Source organism: Miniopterus natalensis, chromosome 4 (assembly GCF_054644295.1).
Source record: "Miniopterus natalensis isolate mMinNat1 chromosome 4, mMinNat1.hap1, whole genome shotgun sequence".
Lineage (NCBI taxonomy): Eukaryota > Metazoa > Chordata > Mammalia > Chiroptera > Miniopteridae > Miniopterus > Miniopterus natalensis.
In genome coordinates, this window is record NC_142084.1 from 79,290,796 (window position 1) to 79,304,335 (window position 13,540).

Here is a 13,540-nt window from a genome sequence, read left to right on the forward strand (position 1 = left end):
GTCGCCAGCCAGTAGTCCTTGAGTCTGGGAGCCCAAGTCAGAATTCTCTGGGGGAGTAAGGGTTTGCTCAGAGCTCCTCTCAAGAAGGCCCAGCCTGGACTGCCCACCACACCTTGGGCCTCTGCAGCCTGCCTCTGGGCTCTTCATCCGTCCTCCAGCACAGTGGCAGGTGCTTGGAGGCACTGGCTCTGGCACTGATGTCCAGGTCAGAAGTCCAGCCTGCATGACCTTGACAAGACACTAAATTTCTTTGAGTCTCAGTTTCCTCATTTATAAAAATGGGGATAGGAAGATGACCTACATCATAGAGTTGTATTGTGTAAGCGCTCAGAGATCTGAGCTTTATACTGAAGCAGTACCTAGTAAATATTAATTTTAGTTTCTGCTTCTTTTTTGAATCATGTATATTTTAAATTCCCCAAGGCCTTATCAACCCATGGGTCCAAATGAGGTGGTGTTGGCATTTATCTGTCTCCTTGTCCCTACCTCTTGACAAATGACTTCAATGCCCTGCAGTCACCCTCCCACACCCACAGAGTGTGGAAAGGTTGGCAAGAGTGGGGGAGGCTTGTCTCATGGACCCACAAACAACAGCCTCACCTCCAGACTTGCTGGGCATCGGTCCTCACTGCTGCCTTTCCTTCAGGAAAACAGTGGCCGCCCTACTGCCCAGGGTGGCTCCCAGCAATCCCAACACGGCAACAACGTGGAGATAGAACAATGACATGCCTGTCCCTTAGGTCTTCCTGTGTGTGAGCCAGTTCTATTACACCCAAAAGTGGGAGAAATGTTCCTGTCTTCTCACAGATGTCATCAGCACGTCAGAGAGATGTCATCAGATCTAGTCCTTAGAGCTATGCAGGGCCCAGAGCTGAACTAAATGCTCTAATGTTCCCAACTATCTCCACATTGGCCCTTGATAGTGGAGCCCCACAAGTCCTCCTTGAAGACCCCGCTCATCAATCATGGGGGTTCCCCTGCCTGCCACCTGCCAAGTGCTCACTACAGGCTGGCATTGTGCGGAGCCCTAGGACACACTGGCGCCATGCCCTTTAATCCTCACGAAAATCTGGGTGAGAAACCAGACCACCTGGGTATGAATCCAGCTCTAGGTCCAAACATGTTGGCTTTTCTCATCCACACAATGCGGGGACTCACAGTTCCGACTTCATAGGGCTGCCTTAAGGAGTAAATGAAATTATCTATGTAAAACACCATCGGAGGCCTTCTGCACACCAAGCAATAAATGTCAGTGGCTATTAGTAGTAGGGGGTAGTATAAGAATAATTAATAACGATCTTATTACTGCCTGATAAGTTATAAGCAGTGGGCAAAAATGGAACACAGAGCAGGTGGTCGGGAGAGGTTCCTGTTACCTGCTCATCCAGGAGCACAGAAGAGTGACTCTTTCACCACAGCTGAAACTTTTCATTAGAAGAGGAGCCCTTAAGGATGCAAAAAATTGATCACATTGATTACCTCCTGGCTCTTCTGGAAGAGAAACTGGGAGGGGCTGGTAGGAGGGTGAAGACTTTTCCCTTTATGCGTTGTAATGTGCCAAGGGCAAATATTATCTATGCTAAATAAAATAACTCTTAATACATTTTAAACATTTTTTTAAAAAGCCCTTTGCGGTAAAGGGAAGAGAGTGGGTCTGGAGCACCTGTGGGGAAGGGGAAGGAGAGGAGTAAAAAGGGACACCTGGCCAGCAGCAGACCAGTGGTTCCCAGACATGCTCAGGGAGTTTGTCAAGATGCAGATTCCTGGGGCCCTCAGGGGTTCTGATTCCATAGATCTCAGGGGTGTCTAGGGAGTTTGCATTTTTAACGAGCTCCCCCAGTGCATCTAATCTTGGCCCAGTCCCCATCGGCTGCAGGTCCTGGAACCTCCACAGACTGTCCCCCCAGATCCCCCAACTTCCTCTTCCTGTGTGGATTTCCTCTTGCAGGGATGGCGTTCCGTACTGCGAGTCCGACTACCACTCCCAGTTTGGAATTAAGTGCGAGACATGTGACCGATACATCAGCGGCAGGGTCTTAGAGGTGAGTGGGTACAAGTAACTGTGAATATGTTTCAGCAGGAAGGCCTGTGACTCCCAGAAGTCATCACTGAGGATAGAGAAAGCCACCCCCCCCCCCATAGCCTCCACCTCCCTGCTTCCTCTGCCCCAGCTTAGCTTGCTACTTGACCTTGAGCAGATAACCTTGCCTCTCTGGGCACCCCCAAAATGAGAAGCTAGACAAAATTATTCCTGGTTCAAAAATGCTGTGATGGGAATATCAGTAACCTATCAGACCCAGGTAGATTACTGGTAACAATTATGATTTTCTTCCCAACCCTGCTAGAGGATGGAAGCTGTTTTTTATTTCTTAAGCATTTGGTAAATGTGCTGATTTAAGAACCAGCTTGTCTCACAGCCTGCTCCCTAAGCCCTTCTCTGGCTGGTCCATCGCCATGGCAACAGCTCTCCTCCGCCTCCAGTGCACAGCTTGCTCTGCCAGTGAGAGACAACCTGCAGCACCCTTGCTGAGCCCCTGCCTGAGCCCCCGACCACTGGCCTTCCTGGCCTTCTTCCCACACCTGTGGGCCCAGGAAACCATCTTAGCTTTGGACCACCTACCTTGAGAAATTAGAAACAGGAAAGAGTTTGGTGTAAAGGAAAAACAATAGCCTAAGAGCAGGAACAACTGGGTTCTAATATTCACTCAACTGATAACTCATGCTCAGATTGGGGGTGAATATCTTTGCCTGTCTAGGCCTCCATTTTCCTGTCTGACAGTGGCTGGGGGTCGGCATATTGGGTCAGCTCTCAAGAGCAGAATCATTCATTCTAACAAATCTTGCCAGTTGGTTGTGGTTATCTGGAGTCAGCACTATGTTAAGAAGGATTCTGCAGCCACATCTGGGCTCAGCAGGAGAGAGGACCAGGAAAGGTTTTTAAAAGATTGCAGGGAGTCAGAATAAGATAAACAAGGGCACAGAGCTGATAAGCTATTAAGCATTCCCAGGGAGCATAGGAATGCAACATGGAAGATAAGGTGTGAGACAGGAGCACAGGCATGGTACTGGGACCAGGTTTCCCAGGGCCCGATACCAGAGTGAGGAGTTTATATGTAATTCACTCGGCAACGGGGGCTCATGGAAAGACCTAGCAGAAGTGACCTGCTTAGAGCTGCACCTTAGAGAGGATAACAGGATGTACATGGGCTAAATTTGAAGAAACTGGAAGTGAGAGACCAGCAAGGAGGCCATGACCCTGTAGGAAGGACTCAGGAGGTACAATGACAGTGGAAAGGCCAACCACCCTATCTCCAAGATTATGGAAGTCGAATTCCAATAGCTTTGCCACTGTGAGGCAACTGTAGACAAGAAGATTGAAAGAGAAGAGGCCAATAGTTGCACCAAGTGTCAAGCCCGGATGAGAGGAAATCTAGTGTTGCCCTCTGCAGAACTGGGGGTGGCAGAAAAGAAGCTGATTTGGGTAGAAACACAGTGAGTTCATTTGGAACATGTTCTGATTGAAATTCCAGGGTGGTTTCAAAAAGGCAGTCAGAAACGTAGATGGGAGCTCAGAGACAAAGTTCAGGCCTGGAGGGACCAATGTAAAAAATACTGGGATGTGAATAATAGTCAGCACCATGGGAGTCATCAGGATTTCAGAGGGGGGGGCGGGGCACTAATGAACTGAAGGCAGCCTTGGGGGCTTACAGGTGGCAGGAGGAGACTGAGGACTTATCAGAGAAAGACGAAGAGCAGTGGGTGGGGGTGAACAGGGGAGGGTCAGTGAAGTGAGAGGCCAGGCCTTCAGAAAAGATGGCAAGGTCAGTCAGAGTGGTGGTCAGGTTCTGCAGAGCAGTTAAAGGCTGTGCAGGCTGAAAAAAGGCTGTGGGGTGCGGAGAAAGTACCTGCAGGTGGGCCATTTGTTGGGTCTGCAGGATTGTGTGGGAGAGGCATCCAGACTGCAGTGTAGTAAAGGGTCAGTGGGATGGGAGATCATGAAAGCAGACTTTTCTTTCAAGAAGGAAAAAACCTTTGATTACACGCAGGGCTGCAAATGGGAACTGTCCCAGCCTTTCCGAGCTGCTCTGAAACTCAGTGGTGGCTGCCTTCCCTGCCTGTTTCTGTCTCTCAGCTTCATGGGAGCCTCCTCCTCTCGGGAAGCTGTTGTGACAGCGGTTCAATTGATTCCATTTGTACGAGGCTCCATTAGCATCTTGGACGTACTGACTTTTTTTTTTCCTTAGAGCTGGAAGAGACTTTTAGCAATCAACTAGCTCACCCTCCTCATTTTACAGATGAGAAAAGTGGGACCCAAGACATGAGATGCTTTTCCAAGGTCACATGCAGTATTTCTGGTAGAGAGCGCTACACCTAGGACTCCAGGCCCCTATATTCCACACTGCTGCCCACAGCTCTCAGCTACTCAGGGGGCTCTGAAGTAACCTTATGTCATGAAAAATACATGGTTGGAGTGAAACAGACTTGGATCCCAATTTTACCATGTCTAGCTATGAAACCTTAAGCAAGTCACTTTCACTGAGTCTTAGAGTTTTTATCTTATCAATGGAGAATATTACTATTATTTAACTCCTAATGAAAATATTTGTTTTTCCATTATATATTTATCTCTGCCCCCACTTCCTGGCACAGAGCTCCTAAAACCCTTGAAATTTCCTCAGTGATAAGAGCACTAGGAACATCTTTTGGTCTAATATTTGGTCTTTAACCTACCTGGATTCCTGACACAGAGTTCCTGAGTATCTTGGAATTTCCTGGGTGATAAGAGGGTCTTTTGTTCTAATGAGTTGAGTCTTGGATAGGGGGCCGGTCACCAGAAAGACTAAGCCATAATCAGACACTTGGAACGTTCAGCCCCATCCCACATCCTCCCAGGAGGAGAGAGGGTCTGGAGACTGAGTTAATCATCATTAACTCAATGATCACATGCCTCTGTAATGAAGCCTCCAATATCCCCAAAGTACAGGGTACAGAGAGCCTCCAGGTTGGTGAACATGTGGAGATGCTGGGAGAGTGGTACACCCGGGGAAGGCACGGAAGCTCCTGGCCTCTTTCCACATACCCTGCCCTTATGCATCTCTGCCATCTGGATGTTCAGCTATAGCCTATCTCATATCCTTTTATAATAAATTGGTACACATAATGTTTCCCTGAGTTCTATGAGCCATTCCAGCAAATTATAAAACCCAAGTTGGGGGGTTGTGAGAACCACTTTTTATAGCCAGTCAGTCAGAAGTACAGGTGGCAACCTGGGACTTGAGAATGGTATCTGATAGGCCTGTGGGACTGAGCCCTTAACCTGTGGGGTCTGACTCTCTCTCCAGGTAGATAGTGTCAAAATTGAGTTCAATTATAGGAAACCCAGCTGATGTCACAGAGAATTGCTTGGTGGAGGGGAAAAACTTCACATATCTGGTGTCAGAAGCACAGTGAGTGTGGCAATAGTGTGAGAGTAAAGGAGACACACAAGAGTGTGTTTTTCCTTTATAGTTAGTCAGGACTTTTTTGGCTGCAAGTGCAGAAACTATACTCAAATGGCTCAGGCCAAAAAGGAAATTTACCAGCTCTCATAATAAAGAGCCCAGGACTAGTTCTGGCTTCAGGCACAGCTGGATCCAGTGCTCAAACAAATGCATCTGGAATATCTCGCCATCTTGGCTCCACTTTCTTCTGTATTGGCTTTATTCTCAGGAAGGCTCTCCTTCATGATGGGGAAGTTGGACACCAGTCACCCCAGGTTTACATCCTTCCTATCAGCCAGTATCCTCAGTGGAAGGAGAGCTTCTCTTTTCTAATAGCTCAACAAACATCCTGGGACTGACTCCTACTAGACAATCTCAGGCTCAATCTCTGAACCAGTATCTGGGAGCAGAGCTGGAATACACGTTTTGGTGGTGTCAGCCCTACTTAACCACATGGACTGACGTGGGGAATGGCAAGTCCCACCCAGGAAAGGCTTGATGCTATTTGTGGAGTAAGGAGGAAGGATGTGGGCCAGGCAAAAACAACAGTTGCCCACCACAGGGCTCAGCACACTGCCAGGTACACAATAGGCACTTAATTAGATTCTGTTTCCCCTTCCCCTCCCCTCCCCAGGCCACCCCACAATCCCTTCCTCCGTGACAGAGCTGCGTATGCTGAGCACCAGTCACACTCCTTCCTTCCTAGTCTGTGCCCTCACCAGGGAGAATCTCGAGCCTGGTGCCCTTGTGCTGCTTTTCCTAACCTCGTGTGTGGTTCTTAGTCTTCTCCAATACTGCCCCGTATTTAAGGTATTAAATCTTTGCCACATTTCTTCACTATCTTCATTACTTCAGTTTGTTAACAGACAGAATATCTCATCTTATCTCACTGACTTGGTTTCCCTTTTGCTGGTGCCAGCTGCTCTGACAGCCTCCCTGCCTCCCTCAAGTCGTTTTCAGCGCCATCCGTGGCCAGGGTGCTGAAATGGGCAGGAAGCCTCTTTCAGCTGGGGATGGGTGGAAGGGCATGACATTTAGGAAGATGCCAAGCTTCAGTTTTGCCAACGTGCTGTTGCCACCCTAGAAAAACAGGTCTATAATTCAAATGTTAAAGTGACACAAAGTGGGAAGAGGCTACTAATTAAACCGATTATCCCTGCCACGGTCAGGAGAATCAGTGCCACGACATCTCAGCTCGGGAAAACTGCAGGCTCCTTCCAAAGCTTGAACACAGTTTGCTTTGATGACCATAAAGACACTTTATCATTGGTGGGAGCCATGCAAACAACACAGATAAAAACAAGGAATATTGGAGGGGGTTTTCCTTTTTAAAAAATCTGTCCTTTTCACATTCTTGCTAAGTTTTTAGACTACATCAAGTATTTCCAGAATAGGCAAGCCTATGCCCAAAATCCGTCCTCCCCCCCAAAAGGTTTGGAAATGGGCCTTCAGTGTTATGCAGTTACAATTTTTGAATTGGAAGGAACTCATTAGCAGACCGAGTGATGGCTTGGGGGTTAGGGAGGTGCTTTAACAACTCCTCCCAATATCTACCAATTTCCAGACATATAATCCCCCCCAAAACCTTGTCCTAATATTCAAAATATACCTTCAAAACAAGCCCCATCTTCTAGCCAACTGTACCAGGTTCCTCCATGTGGAAATCCTAGAGGTGCCACTGAAGGACCCTGGCCCACCAAGTCCTCCTGGTTGGGATTGCAGTGTCAGAGCTGTCAGTGTGGAAGTGAGTGCTAGGCTGGAGTCAGCCCTCACGAGTCCAGCTCCAGCACTGCTACCAGCTTCAGTGAGACCTGAGCCACGACCTTCTCTGAAGCTAGAATTTGCAGCTGCAAGTCATATTTATTTTTCCTTTAAATAATGGTAGAGAAGGAAAGTGGGAATAGGGAAGGGGGCTCACCCAAGGCCAGACTGGGGTGAGCTGAAGATGGGGATGGAGGCACTCAGGTACAGCAATCTGTACAGTGGTCTGGGGGTCAGAGACTCGCCCACAGGTCCTGGCTTTTTGGGTCCCTTTATTTGCCCCCTGTAAACTAAGTCTGTCCTTCGCCTGCAACTCATAATATTTGCCATGCCTGTGAAGCTTGTGTACACTTTCTTAACTAAAACTTTACACTGTCTTTGAGTTGGTTCACTTACATATAAGAAAACTTATATAACATTACAGGAAAGCCAGGATCACTTGCCATATTGCTTGTAACCAAAAATAAGTATAGTTCTAGCTAGATTCAATTGCTTGTGGAGGCTCCAAGTCTTACACCTGCTTTCATTCTTAAAAAGGTAGGTTAGTAAGTTTGGGATAGATGTTAAAGGCATACTGCACCAAACTGGTACTTACTCCTTGAAAAAAATCAGAAGAATTGATAGAGGATTGAAAAGGAGATCATTTTTCCCCCCATTGATCCAATACTATTAAATCCTGAGCCCATGTACCATTTAAAATCATCTGCTGCACCACTCATGGTGATGGTACCATTCTCGGGGAAATGCTGGGCTATCCTCAAAGCAAGATTGTTTCCTCATCTGGAAATGAGGTGAGACTGGTGGCCTCTGAAGGGCCCTTCTGCTATGAGAATAGAAATGCGGATGTCCAGAGAAGTCCCCTGAACTGCCATCAGGGACGCTTGGTGTGGAATTACCAGGCTTCCTGAGTGGACTTTTAGACAGTTCTGGACTCCCCTGGGGGGACTCCCATCCAACTTCAGGGCCATGAAGATGCCAAGAAAACTAATGTGCCCAGGAAATGTTCACACTCAACCTGCCCCACTGGAAAACAGCCCCAGGTCTGACCTCCTATGTCTTCTTTTTACTTCCATAGGCAGGAGGGAAGCACTACCACCCAACATGTGCCAGATGTGTACGCTGCCACCAGATGTTCACTGAAGGGGAGGAGATGTACCTCACAGGTAAGCAAATCTGACCCGCTGTAAGGCATTCCGATCCCCTCATGACTGGAAAGGAGACCCAATCTCCTTTTATTTCAGTGTTATCTTTGCTTTTGGTTTATCCTCAAATTTGCATTTAATTCCCCCTCTCTGGGTGGTTCGGGAAAGTTGCCGGTGTGGCTAATATGAAGTGACACGTAATCTGCCTTCCATCCCTGTGCGTGTCCACCTGCTGGTTGGCTGGCCTGCTTCCCTGGCAGTGCTCTGAGCAGACTCCCCTGGCTCTGCCTGGGGGTGGGAGGTGGAGCTGAACAAGGCCATGGGGTCAGAAAACCTCAGAGGGATGCCTGAGTTGCGGTGTTTGTAGCATCTCCCCTCCCTTTTCCCCACATCTCTGAGTACCACTCCAGGCTGCTGCCCAGGTTTCCCATGGACTCTCAAGAGGCACAAAAAGGAAGGAGGGGGAACCAGCACTCTCTTAGAAGCAAATCGAGGCTGCTTTCCCTCTGCCCCTTCCCAGGGTGCAGCCCTCTGACTCCAGGATTCTTTCAACAGCCTCCCGATCAGTCCCCAGGCTCTGTTCAGTCCTCCACCCTCTGCTCAGTCCATCATCCGAAGGCATCATGGTATTCTTGGCACAGCCCTGTTAAGAGGCCTGAGGGCCTCTCCTTATCCACCAGTTTGACCTAGAATTCAGGACCCTCTCATGGAGTCTCAAACTGCCTGTCTAGCCTTAAACCAACCCATCATTTAAGCTGCCGATTTCAATTGTTTCTTCATCCATTCAGCAACTATTTCTTGAGCCCCTACCATGTGCAGACTCTGTGCTGGGGTCCATAGTGAGTTCCAACCACAGCCCTACCCCCATTGCCCTACAGTCCAGTAGGGGAAATGGATCATAGTGCATAATCACACAAATAACTGTCAAGAGAATCAATTTTAAGGTGGGGAGAAGTATGGGACCAGAGGGAACACAACGGGGTGGGAAGGGGCGTCAGGAAAGGTTCCCAGAGGAAGAGGCGGAAGCTGAGATCTGAAGGATGGGTGGGTGTTAGCTGGGCAAAGAGGGGAGGGATGGGGTGCACCAACCTGAGGGGACAGAATCTGCCAGGCTCTGAAGTGGGCAAAGGAATGGCAAGTGTTGGAGACCTAGGGGAGTCAGTGTGGTCAGGGTGCAGAGGTAGGAGGGCAGGGATGGACCAGGCCTGTCCTTGTGGCTCGGATGGTGTTCAGCCCCTCAAATGAATCCATGGTCTCATGCCTCCAGGTTTTGCTTGCATACCTTGTCTTCAATAAGGTATGCCCTTGTCTTCTCATGCCCTCCGTTGAAAACCCTATCATTCTAGGCCCAGTTTAGTCACTACACACTTCATAAACCCCCTTCGTGCCCCTGACCCCACTCACAACTTACCACATTCCCTCCTCCAAGTCTCCACATCCCTTTGTCTATATCTGGTCCTCTCCAGCTTATATTAGAGTCTTGGCCTGCTCCCTGAGAGCCCTTGCTCCTGACATTGGCCCCAGAAGTACTCACTCTACAGGTGATCACTGTTGGCTGAACTGCTATGATTAGCCATCCCCAGGTGTGTGAATAGCTCACTTAGGGAGGAGTGAGGGCCCTTCCTTCTGGTTCCCCTACAATGCTGATCTAAGGAAGGGAGGCAGTTATACAGAGTGTGTCTTCCTAAGCTTGTCATAGTCACAAATGCCCAGGTCCAGGAGATCCTCACAGATGAAATGAGTCCCTGCCTAGAGCAGTTTTTCTCAACTTGCTCTATGGACATTTTGGGCTGGAAAATTCTTTGGTATGGGGACTGTCCTGTGCATTGCAGGGTGTTTAGTAGCATCCCTGGCCTCTACTGATGAGATGCCAATAACATACCCCCTTCCCACTGTGACAACCAAAAATATCTCAGACATTGCTAAGTGTCCCCTGGCAGCAAAATCGTCCTTGGTTAAGGACCACAGGCCTACAGCTAGTCAACAGAATCTCTTACCATCTGTTCAAATGCCAGAGTAGAAATTCCTGTGTTGGATTGGGCTAGGTGACTGTTTCTAAGATGCTGTGACTCTACAACTACTTACTTATACGTACAGTCACACAGGTGTTAGAAGTGGGAGGATCCCAGAGGTCACTCGAGACTGTAAGGTAACAACCCCCATTATATAGATGGGTAAAGTGAGGCTCAGAGAGAGGAAGAGACCTGAATGAGAACCAGAGCGTGCAGGGGCAGAACAGGACTGGCCTTATAACTCCCACTTCAGGGTTCCCTGCACCTTGCCTCCTGGGACCCAGGACCTGCCTGCTTACTCGGGTCGCTCCAAGGACTAGACCTCCCCTTCCCATTATCATTGATCCCTCGGTGCCTGGGTCTCTGAGTGGTTCCTGCTACAGGACCCTGTGTTATGTGCTAGGAAGCCCACCTGAGCCTTGGCAAACTGCACAATGCCTTATGGACCCTGACCACCTTGGTAATCTGGACTTCGCACCTGGTTTGAAAATCTGTTGCATGGTACTCCTCTCCCCCTTCCCTGGTGAACACATTTCCTAGTGTTGAAACTGCCCCCACATTCACACCTGTAGAGTAGTCAACATCTTTGCCTTCCTGCCTGAATTCCCAATCCTAATTTTTCCCCATTTGGTGCTTTCAATCCTGGTTCCACTGCTTCCTAAATTTTGACCTTGAGCAAGTCCCTTAACTCTCTGAACTTCAGTTGCTTAGCCTGTCAAATCAGCTTTTAACAGTTTATATCAGCTATATAGAGAGGTACGCTAAGTTCCTACCATGATAACCTCTTAGTTCACCCATTTAAGCATCGCCTGTGTGCCTGGTCCTGTCCTAACAACTAGAGATGGAGCAATGAGCAAACCAGACAAGTTCCCTACACTCATGGAGTGCCTGTCTTCATGTATCGGTATCTCCTAAGCCCCACTTCTGGCCAGAACTTCACAGAATGCTGAAAGAGTTAAGTGATGAAATAAACAGTTTTGCGATGTGAGAGAATGTACAATCAAACCTAGGGCGCAAATGCCTCCAGGAGGTAGGAGATATTCTTGGTGATGAAGGGCAGGTCGCCCTCCTCTTTAATTATCCCCATTCCTACCCTCCTGGCTCCTGGAAGAGTGGGAGTAATTGCAGGGCCTTCAAGGACCTGCCTTGAGAGATGCTGAGTGATCCTGGAATGAGGGGGACCAGGCTATCCGATGCTGGAGTCATGCTGACTTGGGCTGTGGGTGTTCGAGGATGGTGTCAGCCACCAGGGAGTTCTACTGAGAGCTGGACCTGTGATTGCCTTGGACACTCTCCCTGGGTGGGGGGGGCCAGAACGTGAAATGATGTTCCCCAGAAATAGCAAGAAAACTGTCCTCCCAGGCAGCACAGGAGTAGTGAGAAATGGCTTAGAGCCAGGATTCCTGGGTTCAAGGGTCAGCACCTCTGCTAACTGGCTGTGACCTTAAGAAGTGACTTCTTTCTCTGGGTCTAGAAAATGAGGATAAGTCCACAGTATTTCATTCTCACTGAGGCTATGCTATGTGGCAGGCTCTCTGTGATGTGCTGGGTGCTCAGAGATGAGCAAGGCAGCTGTACTTGCTTCCAGGGTAGAGTGTACTACCAGGGAGGGGAGGCAAACTTTACTCACCCAGAGGTGCAAATATTCAATGACAAGCTGTGCTAAGTGCTGTGAAGGGGAATTTGGGGACAATGGAGCATGTTTTAAAGCTCCTGATCTAGTCAAGATCTGAGTAGGAGGTAGGAGGGTGAAGAGGGGAAGGAAGACTGGAGGCAGAGAGAACAGCAGGTGCAAAGGCCCACAGTGGGAGGGAGCATTGTGTAGCAGAGAAACCGATGCAGGCCCACATGCCTAGTGCTCTGAGAATAAGCATACTCCACAAAGTCCTTGTGAATATTGGGGAGATGGGTGTGAGGGTGCTAAGTGCCCCACAAAGCAATATACTGGAGAGACAGCATTAGGAAGCCTGCAAAGTGCATAAATCCAGGGTGTTGGTTCCATAGCCAGACACAGAACGCATGTCGCTGGCAACCGGGTTTGGAGGTTCTTCTGGTCAGTTTATTTGTGTTATAATTGCTGTGTGATGGCTTTCTGATGGGCTCTACTTGGGGAAAGTCTGACATCTGTCTGGGTGAGAACTTCTGAGGCCCCAGGAGACAAGAGCAAGTTTTCTTTCATTTAAATTCTGTTGTGCAGTCTTTCAACTGTTTTTGTAAAGATGCCAAATTTCTCATCTGTTTGTTGTCCAAACCCATCATTTGGGCTTCACCAGGGAATTAGGTCACTGGTTTTTTGTGCAGCAAAATAATAGCCCAAATGCTGCAAGTTCAGGGCAGAACTTACACTGAAGTCACGAAGGTTACAGTTGCTGGACCAATGGGAGTTTTGCTAAACCCAAAATGTGGTTTATGAGATAGAATTTTGCTCTTGTTCTATATGTGCCTATCCCTGGGAAAAAGGAAAGACAGCCTTTTTCACTACCCTTCTGTCTATAGTAAATACGCCCCTGTTCTGAGGACCTGAGACAGAGAATAACACTGGAAACAGGAGTTTAGCTGCACATTTTAAAATAGGTCCCTGTTATCATTTATATATTTAATTAAACCCACCAGGCAAGAAGTCATTTATGAAATCCTAGGACAAGCCCTGCTGTGCTGAGGAAAATGTTATAACAAAGTATAGGTCCTGCTAATAATAATAATAATAATAATAATAATAATAATAATAATAATAGATAAATGAAATGCCATCAGCTGATATTTGTAAAACACTTACTAGGTGCCACACATTGAGTTTTAAATGCAATATCCCATTTTATCATCACCACCCTATGAACGAAAAGTCATTAATATTTGCATTTTAGAGAAGAAGAAAGTTTGGAGAGGTTATGTCCTTGGGCCAAGGTTAGCCAGCCTGTTTTGCTAGGGTTTAAGACAATTTTCTTTCATTTATTATCAGAATTCTTAACCTGTTGTCCATAGTTGGCCTGAATTTGATGAATCCCCTGAAATTACTTGCCAAAGTTTGCATTGAAATTACTTGCAAAGTAAGGAGAGTTTCTGTAGCTTTCATCAAATTGTGAGGTGTCCACGGCCCAAAATAAAGTGAAGAGCCTTAGTTTTGTGTTAATGCAAATCCAAAATG

The 13,540-nt window shown here is 47.8% G+C and overlaps 1 protein-coding gene across 1 annotated transcript in view; it reads left to right on the plus strand.

Annotated features, from left to right (window-relative positions):
* Nucleotides 1–13,540, plus strand: part of ABLIM3 (actin binding LIM protein family member 3) — a 101,597-nt gene that overhangs the window by 55,183 nt on the left and 32,874 nt on the right. Inside the window, exons 7-8 of the mRNA XM_016210616.2 lie at nt 1,949–2,042; nt 8,317–8,404. Of these exons, the coding sequence (XP_016066102.1) occupies nt 1,949–2,042; nt 8,317–8,404 (182 nt within the window). The remainder of the gene's footprint in view (nt 1–1,948; nt 2,043–8,316; nt 8,405–13,540) is intronic.